This window comes from Pygocentrus nattereri, chromosome 16, assembly GCF_015220715.1.
Source record: "Pygocentrus nattereri isolate fPygNat1 chromosome 16, fPygNat1.pri, whole genome shotgun sequence".
Lineage (NCBI taxonomy): Eukaryota > Metazoa > Chordata > Actinopteri > Characiformes > Serrasalmidae > Pygocentrus > Pygocentrus nattereri.
In genome coordinates, this window is record NC_051226.1 from 19,708,493 (window position 1) to 19,728,081 (window position 19,589).

General features: G+C 38.3%; 1 protein-coding gene across 22 annotated transcripts in view; it reads left to right on the forward strand.

The window, feature by feature from the left end:
* Window positions 1–19,589, forward strand: part of nrxn2a (neurexin 2a) — a 402,488-nt gene that overhangs the window by 184,218 nt on the left and 198,681 nt on the right. For all 22 annotated transcript variants that reach the window (XM_037545872.1, XM_017698739.2, XM_037545881.1 and 19 more), the window contains 2 exons: window positions 2,305–2,478; window positions 3,157–3,279. In XM_037545872.1, the coding sequence (XP_037401769.1) occupies window positions 2,305–2,478; window positions 3,157–3,279 (297 nt within the window). The remainder of the gene's footprint in view (window positions 1–2,304; window positions 2,479–3,156; window positions 3,280–19,589) is intronic.

The window sequence follows — 19,589 nt, forward strand, 5'->3', positions numbered from 1 at the left end:
TTGCAGCAGGGTTTTAATCATGTTGTCATGATCTGTGGCTAAACATCTTTCCCATCCTGTCTTGTCTTAACCAGTGTGGGCATGAATATGTCATTGTTCATCAAAGAAACATGGCTAGAGATGTCATTTTACAATTCCAGAGCAATTTATCAGAAAGCAATTGATTTTCTTGTTTCTACGGGATGAAAGGTCCTCCGTGCTTTCCAAGCCCACTCATTGGATGAGTAATTAAAGAAACTATTGGATGTATAATTGGATATGTGTGATTGCCATCTTCCCAGCAGTCATTGTATAGCAGTGACCATGCAAAGCTAATGCTAGGATCCTCTATGATTTATTGTATCTTTGTATTATTGCTAAGAAAGAGCAGAACAAAAATGCATCTCCAAATGGGAAAAGGAAAAGAAAAAAACATTGTTAATATCTGACATAAATGTAAAAATAAACTGATACATTCGGTATGAAATTTTCACATGCTAAAGAACAGCAGGTGTTTGGCAAACAAAATGGAGACAAATGGCTTTATGCTGACTGTGGCAATGGCTGTGTTTGCATGCAAAGACTTTTGCCAAACCAATTGAATGCATCTCGATTATAGATTAAGACTGAGGTGTTTATATGCTCACTCTACTCAACAGTCTGATGAAAATCACCATTTATTTGCACACAAGTAAACAGATCCAGAATGACGTGCATGCGTAGAGTAACACTTTACCATGACAGCGAGCATCATGTGAGGTTCACTCAGAGTTTTCAAAAATGTGCTTCACATGTACTTATTAAAGAAGGGCGAGAGGAGGACATCATGTTTTAAGACACATAACCACCTCGTCTTCTAAAGTTCAAAGCATAAACAGTTTCTGCCACTGCCATGTTGAACATTATAAACTTTCACTATGACGCAGACACACATGTGCAGAACATACTTAAAGTTTCAGATTGAGAATGTCATCGGGTTCACACATTTACAGGGCTATTGTTCTTCTATTTAACAGATTTTATACAGGATTACCCACCTCATTCAATCGGATAGGAATTGTGTTCCGAATGGCTTCAGTCGGACTAATCAATTCTAGTCTAGCCTGTACTTGCGCTTGTATTGCAGATCTTCACAGTACTGATTAGAGATTGAGATTCCACAACTTTAATCTGACATTACAGATATCTTGTAACATATATACATATATTATATTGCCCTGTGTCAAGTTTTTAATGCCGATGCATTCATTAGAGTATCCAGACTTTCTTAGATAGGGATAGGAAAGTGCTGTTATTGTGGAGGCCATGGTGGAAAATTATGTGGTTAGTAAGTCAAGAGGTCTGTAATGACTGAGGAAGGTCAGAATGATAAAATGCAACTTCTCCAACGTTGGATCAAATTAAATAGAGTTGAGGAGGTTGTGAAGAGTGCTTTCAATGGTGGTCTAATTGGCCTTAGTCAATTTAGGAGGGAGAAAGAGCATGTTTCAGCAAACAAGCAGGGAAAGCAGACTTTTGCACTGTGGGATGAAAATTGCCATATGTATTCCTGCTTGTCAGTTATAGAACATAATTGCCTGTCTTTCTGCCAGAGCTCAGAGAAATTGGACAGAGATTTCCCTCACAAATAATGCCCTCTAAATATGCTCTCCTCAGCTAGGTGATTGGAGGGTCTTTCTTCATCTTTGACCATTTCCACGGGTTGTAATTGCCATAGAATTAATGAGGGCCTGCACAGGTATACATACAGATGCAATAGCCTAAACAGACCAGTCAGCAATGTACAGCAGCGAAACAGAGATAATGTGAAACCATTGCTGCTGGCTCTTTGCCAGTTGTGTAGGCTATATAATTATTGCAGGTGTGTGCTTGTGGGGGGGTTCCCCCTTTAGTCATTCCACAGTTTTTCAGAATATGTGGTCACTGAGCTCCAAGCAGGCTGAACTTCGTCTTTCAGTTTTGGTGTTTATCTGCATATTCTGCATTCTAAACATTTTCTCAGAGACTGAAGGCATTCATTGAACTTCATTGTTAACTTGATTATATGCTCACTTCACCGGCAAACCATTTGCTCTTTTTTTCTGCTGCACATCAAAGGTACATTTGTGTTATCCTTCATCGCCAGGAAATTAGCATCAAATGAACAGATCATTAGTGAGAACAAAAGAATCATTCCTCCATATGAAGCTCTACTCATCAAATAAAATGGTTGAACTGCTATAATCTTCATAGTGCAAGGTTCTTATTAATGACTGTATTTTTATAATGTGTCATGCAGTACATTTGTCTGTCAAACATTGGTAAATGCCTTGTTCATTTCTCCAGGAGAGCTGTACATTGGGGGTGTGGGAAAGAGCATGTACAACAGCCTGCCCAAGCTGATAGCGTCTCGGGATGGCTACCAGGGCTGTCTTGCCTCTGTGGACCTAAATGGCAGGCTGCCAGATCTTATTGCTGATGCCTTGCATAAAGTGGGCCAAGTGGAGAGAGGATGTGATGGTGAGTTTAGGTTTGATATGCTACCCACTCTTTACGTAGTCCCAGCTTTAGAAGCTCCACCTACAGTAGTACACCGAGAATCTTATGTATATTATAGATAGTGCTTGTTAGTTTGGATGTCAGATAGCCAAAGTGGGTGGTTTGTGGCCAAGTTGAGTGGCAGAATTAAACTGGTAGTCTTACCTGATTATTTTGCTTACAACAGAATCTGCTTAGACAGTTTCAAAAACTGTTTAAATATTTTGTATCAGTGTTTTTAATAATATAAAAGCAGTTTTGTTGGAGATACATGTATTAAACGATTCTAATATCATGAAAGTACTTTGTAAGTTTTTGAATTTAAAATAATTAATGTAAAATATTTAAAAATGTAAAAGTGTCCAGAATATAGAGCTATACAGGAAATCTGTAAAACATCAAAAATGAAGTTATACAATAAACATAGAGAATGCCTCATAATTGAAACTCTATATTATATAAGTATATTATTTAGCATAATAAGAACAATATATTTTTAATTTAGAACATTTCAGTCTACAATGTATCTACTTTGTGTTACTATTGAATAAAATAATTTAAAAAAATATTAATATGACAGATGATTCAAATTTTTTGAACAGTTCTGTGTGACATAAAGCCCTGTTGAAGTGACTACTCAGATATACTATCCCCCTCCAGCTGGCCCTGGCACCACCTGCACAGAGGACTCCTGCTCTAACCAGGGTGTGTGTCTGCAGCAGTGGGAGGGCTTCACCTGTGACTGCACCATGACGACCTACGGTGGCCCCCTCTGCGGTGATCGTGAGTACATTTAGCCTTTCTCATTAGGCAGTTCAGGAAAGGAGTGCCGGGTAAGCTGCCTCATTTAGCAAAAAAACATCCAAAAACATCAAAACATCCTCTTTAGAGACGCTTCTAATTTGGTATGTACATTTGCAGTAGGTTTGGAGCGCTGCACTGCACACTTCAAACACCTTTAAAATGTTGGAGAGGCAAAACACCCTAATTAGTGCTTTACATTAGTAAGATATTAAACAGCTAGACTCTGCTCAGCCTACTAACCTCATCATGGAAAGGCCTATCTGGGTTGCATGTTGTCCTTTAGTAATTACCCACTGAGCTTGAGTTAGTTCAGTGGGCATTTAATATCTAACACGATGTATATGCAATTAAAAGGTGACTCTACTTTTCGAGTGAACACGAAGTGACATTATTCATATGGTGGATTCAGTTTGCTTTAATCATCTCCCCTTGTTTTTGACAACACTGCTCTTGAGACAAGCTTAATGAGCTAAACAAAGATAAATAGGGTTTACTTTTCTAAAATGCTCCGCAAATGACTGCAGGTGTACGTATGTGTGCATGTGTGCATGTGTGCGTGTACTCCCTTTGGTTAAATCAGCAGAGAACCAGCAGGAGGAAATTAATTGAGCTGTTAATGCTGTTTTTGTTGTCTGGTTAAAGGGATTATTGCCTGTTCCCTCTTAACAAAAGTGCTAAGCTACTATAATGGCCTTTACACGCAGAACTCTCATCACCATTTATTTGTAGTTGTTTTGTCTTTACGCCTCTGATGTACAGCTAGTTAGTGGTAGCAATGCTTGCTGCACGAGCATGACCAAGCCCTATTATCCAGTGTGATTTCTCATTAAATTACTGTAGATATGATGCCTTTGCCCCATAGCTTCCAGGAGTCTACATAGCAGGATTTAAGATTATCATTTAAAGATAATAACTGATTTGTCTGGCTGTGTGTCTCTCATGGGCACGCTCATGCATATCAAGTAGCAGGATGAGGTGCTACAGAGTGTCTTGTGTCTCGTGTAATAAAATGGAGGCAAGTTGGATGAAAGGTCAAGCAGCAGTCTAAAACATCCTAGTATTTGTTTGCTAAGCTAAGGATTATGGGGAGAGGTGCTTAGCATCCAGTGTGCAGACATGTGCAAACAGCTGAAGAGATCCTTTAAAATGAAGAGGATTTGATGAAATGGCTTGAATAAAAAAAGACCTCTTTCCTCTGTAAAAACTTCACACCTTTACAAGAACGTTGTTCTGTAGCACTCTTCTCCACAATATTAAAGATGATTTGATAGGGCTTTTTGTGGAAATGCTTCATTAAAGCCCTGAAGCACAGTGAAGTCCTTTTATCAGAACCATTTTATATACTGTTGTCATAAAATATGTTTTGAGCAAATAAATGAAAGATGGCATTGTTTCTGCCACAGGCTACCACTCCAGATTTATCCAGTGGTTAGTGCTACATCCCAGGGGATGAGAGAACAGGCCCTCGTCAGATTGTATTTGTGGTTGGTTGCTGCATTCGATCAGCATGCAACAGTTTATTTGCTTTTGTAAATAAATAAGTTAAGTTGCAAAACCTGCAACATGTCTTGTCATTGACCTAACCATGCTTTTCCTACAAACGTTCAAACTGATGCCAGGTTGGTCAAAATCCCCTTCAACCTCATGAGAATCTGTAGGGCACAATTCATTCTTATTTTGTTAAAATACAAACATTTATAGTCACTTGTAGTTTTTGTAGTTCATTGTCCTGCTATATTTAGTTAAGCAACAACCATATAGGCCAGCCTGCTATCTTAGCAGTAACCTTAATCTGTGTTTCTTTCTGCACTCTCAGGAATAAAGGCATAAAACTGTCATTGAGGCAGTATCCCTCTTGGCACTGGGGTGGAAACCTCTAGGGTACATCTTAGTCCCTTTAGTCAGGGAACATAATTGTAACTTATTACATTGAAATTATATTTTCTAAGTTTTACTGACTCCACACACCCCGTCTTGTCTAGAGGCTTTCTATTGTATTGTTCTGTTTTAAAACTTTAGGTTATGAAAAGATACAAATACACACTTTTCAACTGGAAAAAAAATCGAAGGTTCACAGTTTGATCTTAAAACCACTGTTGTACCTTTGAGGAAACATTTACGTTGTTTGCACCTTGATTAACAAAAACTTTAAATTAATTATGATTGTCACAATATCTTCATCTATGTAAGCTTTTTTTTGCATTTGAGACCTGAACATTTGTCTTGGTACCTCTGACTTTTAAATCATTATTTCAGGGTTTCCACCAAATTTTGGTGTGTTCATTTTCCCCATCCCAACGCTACTTCTTCCAGTTTTAACAAAAATATTACATATTGCTGATTTGACTCAATAAAGAACTAACACCAGCACTTGACTGAGTGCTGTGTGTAAGTGGGTTAATCTAGGTCTTCTAGGCAACACAGTAAGCACATACAGAATGTCTTGTAAATAACCTACCATTGTCCACTAATTAATTTTAGCAATGTTTCCTCTTTCAGTGTAAACTGGGCAGTCATGTGCTTAAAAGTCACATGTATGTAAGCAGTATCCTCACCAATCACAAGGCAGATGTGGCTTTGGTAACACTGTACTTCCCTACGGTCTCTCTGTGGTCAAGTCAGAGAAACTTACCGAGCTCAATCTAACAACCAATCAGAAGCTAACTAAGCAAGCATATCTGGGGTAACAGACTAGATTGTGTCTGTTTGTTGTCTGTCCATCTGTCTTTCCATCTATCTGTCCATCTATCCATTCATCTACCCAGTTGTTCATCCAGTCACGCTGGCACCTCAAGCAGTAAAGTGAACAAGAACCTTGCTTTCTTTAAAGCCTGACCATATAAAAACCGCATAATGTTCTTAGTGAGTCATGGACATAGCAGCGTAGTCTGCAACATGACCTGCATATATAGAACCAGTTTCACTCTTTTCTCTCGTTTTGCGCTGTTGTATTTAGTTACGCTTCAGGAGTGTAGCAGGCTGGAAGTGTTGAACAGAGGGATGTCTATCAAGCATGCTCATTAGAATTTTAGGATCATGCACAGTTTTCATTTAGATATTGCAGGATATTTATTATAACACTTAATTTCAGTATAATTTTTAACATTTTACTGTGTTCACTACTGTGTTATATGTGAACAGTGTTATTTAGATGTTAGGTCAGTTAGATGTAGGTAGGTAGTCTACTTAACTGTGGAATTGGAAGAGAAAATATAGTAGAAAAGAATAATTGGAGACACTTTTCTCCCTCTGAGAATAATAAGTAGGATTTCTAGATAGCCAAAATGTGCTCTCCATAGAATCGTATTCCTGGTCAGTTTCTCCTTTATTTAACATGTAAATTTGCTTCACATAGTGCTGGCTGTCAGGAGTTTCAATTTATTTACATTAAATCTCGTTGTTGTTGTCATTGTAATATGAACATCAGCTCTTGGCCATACACAGAATGTCCTGCTGCTTATAATAGGTACAGTGCAGTATGACAGATTGGAACACTGATTGTCAGTGCCATCATGTCAAAGCAGAGCTGTCACCTCATGGGAGCCATACCCAGGAAATTTATTAGAATTTAGCCTTTATTATTCTGCCCCTCTGGCTTTGATAAAGAGAAAACAAGCTTAACCTGGAGAAGGTGGAGGGATGAATGTGCTATTTGCTGTGTGTGTTTGAAGCAGCACAGATAAGCGGTGGATGACAAAGCGGCTTTTAGTAAAGCACTAAATGAGTAAGTGCAATAAATTTGAAGTGCAGCCATAAGAGCAGCTGCATAGGGTGATATCCATATAGACTTGGTAGGTATTAAGGATTACATTATGAAGTCAATTGTTTGTGGATAGCTACTTTTCTCTAGCACTTTATAACTAAGTAGATAGAATCAGATGTGAGAACACAATTCTAATCATTTAATTGATCAATTGACCTTCCTAATGGCACAGTTGCAGTGGCTCAGTGTCTACCCGGTTTTAAATTTCGTTGTATTGGTAACAATGACAATAAAGACCTAAACGTAACTGTTTATTACTGGGGCAAAAAGTGGCTCTTTTGCCATTTAATACACTCTAATAATACTGTTTCCTAGTGCTGCTGGAGCATTTATTTTGATGTATAAAGAACAGAATTTCACAAAGCCGACAATTTGCATATTTCACAGCCAGTTTTAAACAGGCAAACATATGAATAGGAATATGATTCATGAGAATCATGAAAGAATGATCTTTTTTATAAATCATGGACTGTGTAAATGTAAGTTCTACATTTTTAAATTGGAATTATACAATTTCTGAAATGCATGTAACAGTGATGAGTAAACGTATTTATTCATGCCAGCTGCCTTTTACATTGTGAGGACATTTTATTAAGAGTTGCCAATAGAAATGTTTCAAAATCAATCAAAAAATGTTGTTACATTAAAGGAATGCTATGTAGGATTTGGGGATTTGGAGACCTCTTTGGTGGAAATATGTAATTGCATGCAACATGCAGAGGAACATTTTGTAATGTTGGTCATGCTCAGAAGCAGAATAATCGGACTTTTGTGAATGCGTTGAGCAAGCATAAAAAGAGAACTCGGTCAAAATATGGTGAAGAACATGTCTTCTGAGGATGTAGGTAAATTAATTATGATTGTCAGAATATATTCATCAGTATAAGCTTGATTTTGCATTTGAAACCTGAACATTTGTCCTGGTACCGCTGTCTTTTAAATCACTATTTCAGGGTTTACACCATCCTAATGCTACGTCTTCCAGTTTTAACAAAAATATTACATATTGCTGACTCAATAAAGAACCAACAACAGCACTTGATTGAGAATGTTTACCAATTCTACGGAGTAGGAAATACGCAGATTAATGTATTGTACATTTGTGAAAGGTACATACATGTTGTTTCTAGTTGATATAAATCAAATCCAATTCACTCAACTCATTACCACAACACCTGTTACTGCTTTCATTATAGCATTTGTAGCAGGCTGCAGATGTTTATGTAGAAAAGTATTTATGTTACAGTGTTGAGAGTAATATATGGATTGCGTCATGCCATTTGACTTTTACGTAGTGAGGACATTTCACTATGAATCACCAATATAAATGATCCAAAATTAGTCAAATCTTGTTGCATTAACTTGTATTAAAGTAAAAAAAAATGTGTTTTTCCTATTATGAAATTTCCTATTGCATAAAGTGTTGGAACTAATAAAGAGCTAATTGCAACATTGAGAAGGTTTATCGACTCTGCAGAGTATGAAATACAGAAATTTGTTTTTGCACATGTGTGAAAAGTGCATAAAAAATAGTTTCTTTAGTTGGTATAAATCACATTTGGTACACTCATCTTATTAGCACAACACCTGTGTTACAGCATTTGAAGCAGGTTGCAGATGTTTGCAGAGAAAAATATCTAAAACAAAACAAAAAATTATATATATTTTCATATGAACAGAAACAAATGCTGCAGTCAACAGTGAGCTGGACTGGTGCCAGCACTGCATGAGTCATTTGCTACTTGAAGCAGTGTGTCAATGGCAGCCATCGACCCCCTCAACACACACACACAAATCCTCCCCCTGCCTTTTTGGATGACTAAGTGCCACAGTGTTTTCACTTGTTTTTGTTTTCTCATGGAGGGAGATTTTTCCGGAAGGCAAACATATGGAGGGAATAATTATAGATTGACCTCTGTAATTAGCTGAGATTATTTGAGAATATCATTATCACAAATTGAGCTCTGTGAATGTGTGACATGCAACACATTCTTAATGCCTCGTAAACCCAAGAATCCACACTCATCAGTCTGAGCGAAGGTCGGAGTGACAGAACAGATGAATAGGAACAAAACATAACCTGAGCCATCCCCTGTCCTCTCTCCAGTCAACATCGGCAAGATCAGTGAAAATTATTTGGGCGTATTGTTATCACAGAGGGATGCCATGGCCAGTTTAACGTCACTCAGTGAGAATGTGGCTTTCTTCCAGATCCAGATAAGCTCATCAGCTACATCTACATTATGTCTGCCTCTATTGGACATGCAATATTGTTGTAGAGATGTTTAAATTTCCTTATTTCATATTGGAAATATGGCTTAATATCTTGGTATTTCAAATCAGAAACTTAGGATTTTTAATTTATATCTCATTATCTCAATCTGAAACACCTCAAAAATATTGATAAGACACTCATTTATTGACTGTTATGATACAAAACATTGCTATTTATGCTATTTCCCAGATTCCTAGACTAATTATCTTTTGCTTTATTAGAACAAAGTTGATTCATATGACTAATAATTGGTAATGCACTTAAAAGTAATCAGAGATTTACAGCCAAGGTTTCTGTTTATAACACTGAAATGTACAGATGTTCATATATACTAGAGTGGCCATAGCAATCATTTCAAATTTCAGTTCTTTGCTTTTTACATGCTTATTTAGACCATAATACATATGACATGCAAACAATGATTGTTAGAATAAGAACGGATGACGAATGAAAATAAAAACAGAAATTTTGCTCATGGTGGATTATTGCATAATGGGCAGTACTAGTTAGTATAGGCTACCATTAATATTGTGCTTTCTCGCAAAGTGATGATCAAGTCTTGAAGCAGCTAACTTGACAAAATGGTATATAGATAAATATAGTACGGTATGTACTATTTTATTGCTTCTAAAAATACTCCATTCAAAATTAGTTTTGCTAGCTAGTTTATAATAGTGTAAGAGCAATAATTCGCAACTATTACAATAATTGTTAGTTTGAATAAGCTGTGAAAGTTTTAGTCTTTCAGCAAGTGTGGCATATGTAAAGGGAATGGGGTTAAGAAAAGGGGAGAGGTTGTGTAGAAGAAGCAGTTGAGAGGTGTTATGTTTTTTTTTCTCTCAGACCTGCAACACTGAGTAGCCGAAGCTGTTGTGTTTTTTGTTTCATTAAAAGTGGCTCCACTGAACTCAAATACCGGGTCCTTCACTCTTCTTTATTTCCTCGTCCTCGCTACCTATCGCCGACCAAACTAAACCACAGCCCCGAGTCTCGGTAAGTTTTACAATAGTTAAATATTAAGGAACATATACATTGCACAAATTATTATTGCATGTTTAATAACTAAGGTTATGAATATGACAAGTGATTCCAACATTCTGAACTGTATGCTGTGATCTGATGCTAGTTTTATGCCAGCTACATAAATTTGACCTCAATGAGAATGGCAGACTTTGTTATATTTGTTGCATTGTGATTGAATCTCATAGCACAGATCACATTTAAAGACCCAGTCAGTAGGCTACTCTAAACATACCACCCAATCAGGGTATGTCGAACTGGTGGTTGTGTGACTTGAGGCATGTTCTCAGTGCTTGTCATGCCCTGGAGCTCAGGCTTATTCTGCTCAAAGTTCAGCAGAACAGCACAAATGATGCAACACACAACCTGAGTCGTTCCTGATATTTCCTCTACAGTGAATACCAATTGTATGAAACCATCCAACTTTTCTTAAGTCCTCATATCCTCTGCAGTTAGTTATTTTCATTTTTCTCCAATATTCAAATGTAACTGTGATTACATAGTGAGTCACTCTAATTTACATTCTCTATGGACGGCTTATAGTCTGGATTTTTTTTAGCTAGTGTCAAACTGTGGATAACATGCAAAGGATTATATGCACAACAATAATTTTACATTATATTCAAATTTTAACACACATGTGATATTGATTACTAGTTTAGAATCTGCACAGAACCTCTCTGCTTGTTTCAAAGAGCGAGCAACAATTAATATGGAATAGTAGAGTAATAGCACATTAATAACTTGGCAAAACATTACACTTTTAATGGTCTTAACAACAAATCAGTAGATCATCAAAGTATATGTATATATTTAAAGCTATTGTATGTATGTATGTATTTTCTTTCTGAAAATAGCCCAGCTGCTGGCATGCTGCTGCTCTTACTCCATGACTGCAGCCCTCTCATTCAAATACAGCTTTTACATGTTAGTTCTATTGATGGCACTCTTGATAAAAGCCTTTTCCAGATGCTGCCCTATTGTGAATTTCTTCATCACTGGATTATGTTGAGTTTACAAGCAAAATACAGTGTTGATGCTGGCAATGACAGCAATATCATTAACATTAGCACTGCAAGACCCTTTCAGCAGACTTCTCTGGACAGTGCTTGTGGGAGAACTATGGATAAATCAGCATTCCTCAAACTAACAAAAGCAACAGTGCAGTGCTCCCCTCAAAATGTAATGCAGCGGTCTGAGAGTGGGAGGCCTACAATCACAGAGGAGCTGAATGATGCAGCCAATGTTACTCTCACTGGATCTCAGGGTTGGAAATCGGAAATGCTCATCCTATTTTAATGTTCATCCTGCATTACTATGATTTTATGTTTAGATTTTATGGTACTCATCAATTGTGGTGATTGTAGCTAAATGTCAGTGGATCTTTTGGCTGAAGGACACAGCTGGCTGTTCCTCATGACCCTGTGCATAACTGTATGCGTGTGTGTGCAGTGCAGCTGTACAAATGTGTCTCCTTCCTTTTCGTCCACTGCTGACTCCCCAAAAAGCCTTGAAAGTCTTTCTCCAGCCCTGAGTTCTGGCCATTACATTAAATAGATGATTTGATTTCTTGTCGCCTATTATGCCTTACAGCTTTGGACTCCAGTCACCTTTGTCTCTGAGCAGCTGCTCAGCTGTACTTGTCCTGTCTGACTTAGGGTTCTGTATTACAGGGTTACAGTTGATGAAATAGCTATCCATCCATCCATTTTCTAAGCCACTTCTCCCTCAGGGTCGCTGGAGCCTATCCCAGCAGTCATCGGGTGGAAGGCAGGATACACCCTGGACAGGTCGCCAGTCCATCACAGGGCAGACAGACAGTCACTCACACACTCACACCCAGGGTCCAATCGGCCTGACTGCATGTCTTTGGACTGTGCGAGGAAACCCACACAGACACGGGAAGAACATGCAAACTCCACACAGAGAGGACCCCAGTCACCCGGCCGGAGAATCAAATCCAAGCCCTCCTCGCTGTGAGGCGACAGCGCTACCCACCGCACCACCGTGCCGCCGCTATCATAATAAATATACCATAAACAATAACAAGCTTATTTGTTTTTTTAATCTATTTTATTTGTTTTATTTTTACTTTATGCATTTCATTCTCCTTTTTGTGTTGAGTGGTGAAATATAATATGTGGTCTGGGTTTCTGTCTTGCACTAGACAGCATTTGTAGAAAGCATCAATAGCTATTAGTTTAGGTCTTGATTAGGAAGTGCCTCCTTTTTGTATTCAATACATCTTATTGATGTATTGATATTTAGGGCATTTATTCTGTACAATGTATCATGTTATGTAGTTCTCAGGTAACAGTGGTAAGTCTTCACAGCTTCACAGGTCAAGATGTATGGGCTTGACCTTATTTGATTGAGTCCTTTATTGTGACGTTTTGTTAAAGCCAATAGGCAATTGATCTGAGCGATTGACTGCCTCCCAATAAAGTAAACTGTTGAGATGTATGCATTTTAGCGATAACAAATGCTCCCTCTGTGATTGGTGATATACACTGGATATAGAGGAAAAGTTCTAACAGGCGATGAGTTGAATAACCTTGTGATTCAGCTGGATGGCTAAGAAATATTTCATTGAGTAAGGTGATACATGCTCCAGTGTGATGTCATATGAGTGTTCCTGTAAAGTGAAAGTAGATTAAATCTGAACATCATAATTGCATTAAACCTACAGTGTGATATGTGGTTCCAAGTGAATGTTTATCATGTTTCATCAAAATCAGAAACACAAAGCTGTTTTGTATCATACAGTTGTTGACTGTGCCAGATAGAAATTGAGCTATATTTGGAGGCTTATGCAAGTTTCATATTTCATTACTTTCCCACTTCATTATCATTGCACATGAAATCATATTTTATGCCACTCTGATGGAACTTCTGCTGAGCGTTTACAACAGCCTGAGCTGTTAGTCAGAAAGAATTAGAACTCGCTGAATAAGCTAAGCATCGTCCATGCGCAAGAGCTCTTAACTTTACTACAATGACCCAAACCTCTGCACTGTTCAGGCTTTTACTGGACAGTGTTTAGTCTAATAGTTTTCCAGCAACAAGACCACAGTCTCTCTCTCACTCTCTCTTTTCCCATATGTTTCAGCTTCTAGCTTGACTGTGCCTCCTCTAGCTGCTAAAGTCCAGCAGCGTGACACCCAGTCAGGTCCCTAGGTGCTGGCTGCCAGGCCGGCTGCTGGTTGCTTCATTAGACAGGAAACAAAGCATGAATGTTGGAGACACTAAGAGCCAGAGACACTTTTATTTTAATGAGAATAATAGAATAATAGTGAAGAAAGGTCAGTCTTAGTACACAATCGGGACGAGATGGAATAATTGGAGAGGTAAAAGCTGGTGCTGTGTGGTGAAATGCCAGCGGGGAGAGGCTAGAAGATGTTTCATAATAAGACTCATAAACCCAATCATCTCCTCTGCCTTAAGACAATGCAGGAGTGGTGTGACTTGTGGGGTTTTTTTTGGCTTGCACTGTGGTGGATGTCGCTCAGTCACTGTGACATGAAGAAGTGGAGGCTGACAGAATTAGGACGACTTTAAGATGAGGTTTCGCTATGCGGCAGCCTCTCTCTCACTCTCTCTCTCTCTCTCTCTCCTTTTAGCTCGTCCTCACGCTTTTAGCGTGCCAGCATTGATTGAGAGGCACTTCCTGCAGGAAGGCAAAGACTGAACCTGTCTATTAAGCACATCACAATGGGAGTTTTCAGCTCCCTCTACACAATAGGGCTTCCCAACTTCTTGGCACTATAAGCTCTTCATGGTGAAATCTTGCTTACAAAATGATGTGATGCTTTAAATTGACAGTGTGTCAGGGACCTTAATTTAATATCCCAGTGAGGAATCACTGAAACAGAGCCACACATGCCCCAGGGTGAGCCCTGAGTTTACTCACAGAGTAAACATGGATTATGTGCAAACATGTTTTTTAGTGGGTGCAGTGTTGTGCCACTATTGTCATCATTTGAAAGCCACTGTTGTTCCTGTGCTAAAAACTAGGCTGTGATTTCTTTAATGACAGACTTTGTTCTGCTTGTATTGCTGGAAGGAAAATTCAAAATGAAAATCTGTATATAATGCAATGTATAAAAAGAAAAGTAATTAAACTTAATACAGTTACAAAGGTATGTTCCAGCTACACAGAACCACCTGAATGTTTGAAGACAAAAAGAAGAGGCTTTTAGCACCAATTGCTTTACATAGAAATGGAAAGACAAATAACATAAGGAAAATTGCCCCTTTCTGAGGTTTCTAGCGTCTTAATGACAGACATGTTGTCCATCAGATAGAGGACAGGGTTGTCAGATTGCTTCTATGTTTTCCAGCCAAACATTTTTCAAAGTGAATGAAAAACCACCCAAAAGTACAAACATCAGACCAGCATTTCAACAAAGTAATTTTAATACTTAATAATACAACAATTAAACCAGCATGACATCAGTAATACACTGCTAGGTATATCAACCACTGATTTTTTCCTTTAAAAAATTTAAGCTAAATATTTTTGTTGCTGGTTGACACAGTCTTTTGTAGTATGTAGAACCAAATTTTATGTTGAAAAACATCGGTTGAGAAAAACCTGACACAGTCACCAATAATTAGAATAAAAATAATTGAAAATTTAAAGACAAATAAACAACAATAATATTGCAAGCAATGGAATTACTATCTCTCATGCACATTTTTAAAACATGCTTGTCTTAATGCGGAGGTTATCTATGCCATGTCTGCCCTTTGAGATTGTAAGAATGCCAATGGGCGTGCCAGCGACTGATAGTTCAAATATCAGCTGCATTTATAAGCTGTGCAGTTTATTGATTCATATATTCTCATATATTCCACCAATATTTTGTGAACCCGCCAAAGCTTCATCTACCCCTCCACCCAATCCAACACTAAATCCACGCAGTTTGGCTGTAAAGCGTCCAATCTGGCAATACTAGTTCATGAGAGCACCATCAGTTAATTGTAATGACAGTTCTTGTCATTACAGACCCCACAGTTAAGCAAAACTGGCATTGACTGGGCCTGACATCAACCTAGCAAAGAGATAAAATGAAGCTGCAGCAGTTCTCAGTGAATTATAACAGAAGCCTAAGTATAACAGAAGCCTAAGTACACATGGGCAGGAACTCCACACATATGAGAGGCCTCAGCCTGTGGCTTCTCCACTATATTAGTTTCTGGGTGAGAATGGTGTGTTGGAAGAACACTGGATACTGTGGGGGGCCATTTAGTAGCAGTAAAGGACAAACAGATAAATACAGAGACTTTCTAACTGTGAAGTGACTTAGGCCAGTAGGAGTGAAAATTCAACTTCTTTGAATTTCCAAATGAAAGTTTTCCCATGTGGGGATTTTAGCGCCTGCTTTTATTCTAATACAGATCACACGGCATAACCTGATTTAAAAGCAGTCATTTAAAGGCAGCAACAGCAACTTTTTGATTGCTTTCCTTATTTAAATTTTTAATACACAGCATGTCGATGTTGTCTCGTGCTTCGAGTCTGGATTCTTTACCTCTGAGCTGCACTTGTCACATTGTCCAATCACATAGATTTATGTAAATGTCAAATTGGACTAGACTGCCAGAACTTCTCTCTTCCACCCACAAAATCGCTTTGTGAATTCAGAAATTGTTTCTGTGGACGTGCCTTAGCTTGAATGAAAATTGGCAGTACGAGTGGTCCTGTGGAGGTCCATTTCTGTTGATGGATGGGGTAGGGGTGGCTGACAAATTGTGCAACAGCAGATAATTGTATGCTGGCATTGTAGGTGTGCTTTGTAAATGGCCAACTAATTGAAGCAATTCAGTGTATTTATTCCATTCTTTTAATCAACATTGCAACATCTTTGTTTTAAGTGACACTGGATTTCTGGACTTATTAAGAAGCTATAACATTGGTGATTTTCCCTTTAATTTAATCTGTTTATAAATAATTACTCACCTTTAAGAGGCAGTGCCTTCAGCCTTTGATGCAGGCCGCTCATAAATCTTTTTATTAAACATTTGTGAATGATCTCTGGAAAGAGCATTTTGAGCTGCTATATTTGCAAGGCAATTATCAGACCTGTCGAATGCAGCTGCCGTGGCCTTTAATGACCTTTGGATGACCTGTCACAAGTGGGATTAGTCTGATGCAAGGAGCTGTCACCTTTCCATTCATTAACTCCAAAACAGCCTAGACGCCACTCTTACAGACTGGACCTGCAGCACAGAGACTGTGATCGGTAATCTGATGCTGAGAGAAGTGAGCCAGCAACCAGAAGGTCATGGATTCAGATCCGAGGACTGACTGCTCCTGGTTATACTATTATGCAAGGGGTGTAACCAGTCTACTAGAAATGGTGGATCTTTTTTTTCCCCAATAAGTGACCCTTTATGTTTCAAACAAAGAATATTTTGCATAGGTCAGTGTTTGACCTAGTGCTACTATTACATTATTAGTGAAATCAATTAGGTGGGCATGACATGATTTGAGTTATCTAGTACCTCTGCTGTTTGCTACATAGTTTGCATTGCTACTGTTTTAAGAATGTCTCAGAATTTACACAATGACTACAGTATACAGATTCTTTCACTGACTTATAGTAATATGAGTCACAAACTACCTGAAGCATAGAAAGTAAGAAATGCATTACTTGAACAAAGCCTATTAACAAATAGAGTCAAAAAGTGTCTGTATTAAACTGCTATGTAATAATATGTGCAGCTGGCACAGTGAGCCGGTACTCCTGAGATTTGGTCACCATGTTTCAAATATGAGGCATTCTGGATGTTAATTTTATTATAACTTCATTCAAGGTTGCTTTCTCACTCATTAAGCAATCGACAGCTCTGTTCATTATTCTCGACATATAGAACATTTCTTCTTTTTTCACTGCTCTTTTTTCACTGCACTACTAATTAGTTGAAATCTGTGAGGGTGTAAAGTAGCTACATCATAATTGAAACATTTTCTACCTTCACTTGTATTTGAATCAAAAAAGTACAGAGACAAGACACTTAAGGTTTTACTTGATCAACTTCATTGTTTTCTTGTGAATATATGTGTATTCTGTCATTAATGCCTGTAACACATTCCAAAAAAGTTGGGACAGGGCCAATTTAAGATCAGGAATGTTAGGAAAATTTCAAAAACTATTTTGAACAGGTAATGTTCAGCTATGTTCACAAATAGCAAAACAAGCATCCAGGAAAGGCCTTGTCCTTTTTGAGCAAGGATGGGTTGAGGCTCCCCACTTTGCCTAAAATGCATCATCAAAAATTCCAACAGTTTAAAAATGACATTCCTCGGGGAGCATTGGCAAGGATTTCAGGTATTCCACACTCTATGTTTCATAATAAAATCAAACCAATCATTGAAGTTCAGAAAGTAAAACAGCATGTATTGTTTTTGTACCATCTTCAGTTTATTACAGGTCAAGCAGAATTTACTGATAACTGCTTTCTGTTTTTATTATTATGTTTTTTTTTATTATTATTATTATTACTTTTGGAATTGGATTTGTAGATTTCTCTCATGTTGCTAACCTGCTGCAAATACTGACTGCTTATAGCAGGGTAATGACAAAATTGTGCTGCACATAGTGTTTTTACATCAAAGTAAATTATATTAACTAAACTAATTTGAGCCCAACAAAGGTCCTCATCTCCATCCTACACTGTCCTGCAGAAGCAGTATTGCTATCCTATGACTAAATACTTCTGATCTAGTCATTCTAGCTTGTTCATGATATCGAGTTCTGAAAAGATCTAAGTTTAGCTCCTTAGCATTAGAGTTCCTGAGGAAAAGGTGACTTTTCTTGATCCATGTTACAGCAGAGGCCACCTCCTGCTGATTGGGTGATTCACCCTTTCTGGAAATCATCATGGTCAAGCACAGTTTAGTGATTTTGCTGCTCAGATGTATATGATTCAGCTTAGCAGTTAGTCACCCAGTTTACTAGGTGTGCTGGAGCAGAGAAATAACTAGCCTCTTCTAGACTCCCCTGAACTGCTGTGCTATTGAACTTTTGTGCATAACTTTCATAGCACAAAGAGCTGCATTAACATTAATAGAACAGTAGCACCTATCAGAGCTTTACCTCTCAATCCAGACTTGATCTTGACTTGATTCTCTCATATGGGTGCATGTTAGTGAGGTCTAAAGTGTAGTAGTGGAGGGAGGAGTTCCATTGTGCAGGCGTTAAATGGCTGTACAGTGGAAGCTGCGCTGCCTCTACTGAGGCTACAGATGGTGATGAATGGCCTGTGGACATAAATACTGACAACTAGCATGTAGCATAAAGAGCCTTCAGGATTCATCCCATAACGTCTGATCATCACTCCTCTCTCTCTCTCTCTCTCTCTCTCTCTCTCTCTCTCTCTCTCTCTCTCTCTCTCTCTCTCTCTCTCTCTCTCTTCCTTCTCTTTCCCTTTCTTTATGTCTTTCTCTCTCCCATCTTCTTCCCTTTTCTTGCTCCTCTCTTTCATCTCTCTTTCTGTTTCTCTCTTTCTTTTCATATTTCTCACTAGGTCTCTTTCTCTCTCTCTCTTTCTTTCTCTCTTTCCTCTCATATTTTTCTATTTCTCCGCTTCACTTTCTTTTTATTTCTCTATCTCAAATCTTTTCCTTTCTTTTTCTCTCTCCTTCTGTCTTTGTATCTCTCACCCTCTCTTACTCTCTGTCTCTCTCTTTTTCTCTCTCTCTCTCTCTCTCTCTCTCTCTCTCTCTCGACCAGTCCCCTGTCGTATTTGTTCAGTGCTGGTGCACCATTTAAATCAACTTCCTCTTTTTCTCTCACTCCTCTTATTTCTCTTTGTCTTTCTCTTTCTTGCTCTCCCTGTCTCTTTCCCTCTCTGTGTCACTCTCCATCTTTTTGTCTGTATGCCCTTTTTCTTTGTCCTCTCTATCTACTTTTCTCTCTATCTGTCTCTCATCTGTATCTCACCTCCATCTCTCCCTTTCTCTTTACCCACTCTCTCGTTTCTATATCCTATGTTTTTCTCTCTCTCTCTCTCTCTCTCTCTCTCTCTCTCTCTCTCTCTCTCTCTCTCTCTCTCTCTCTGTGTGTGTGTGTGTGTGTGTGTGTGTGTGTGTGTGTGTGTGTGTCTCTCTCGACCAGTCCCCTGTCATATTTGTTCAGTGCTGGCGCACCATTTAAATCAACTTCCAGAGCCACGAAACACACTGTGTGAGCTGGTAGTTGCTTTTCAAATAGATTCTCTCTCCCC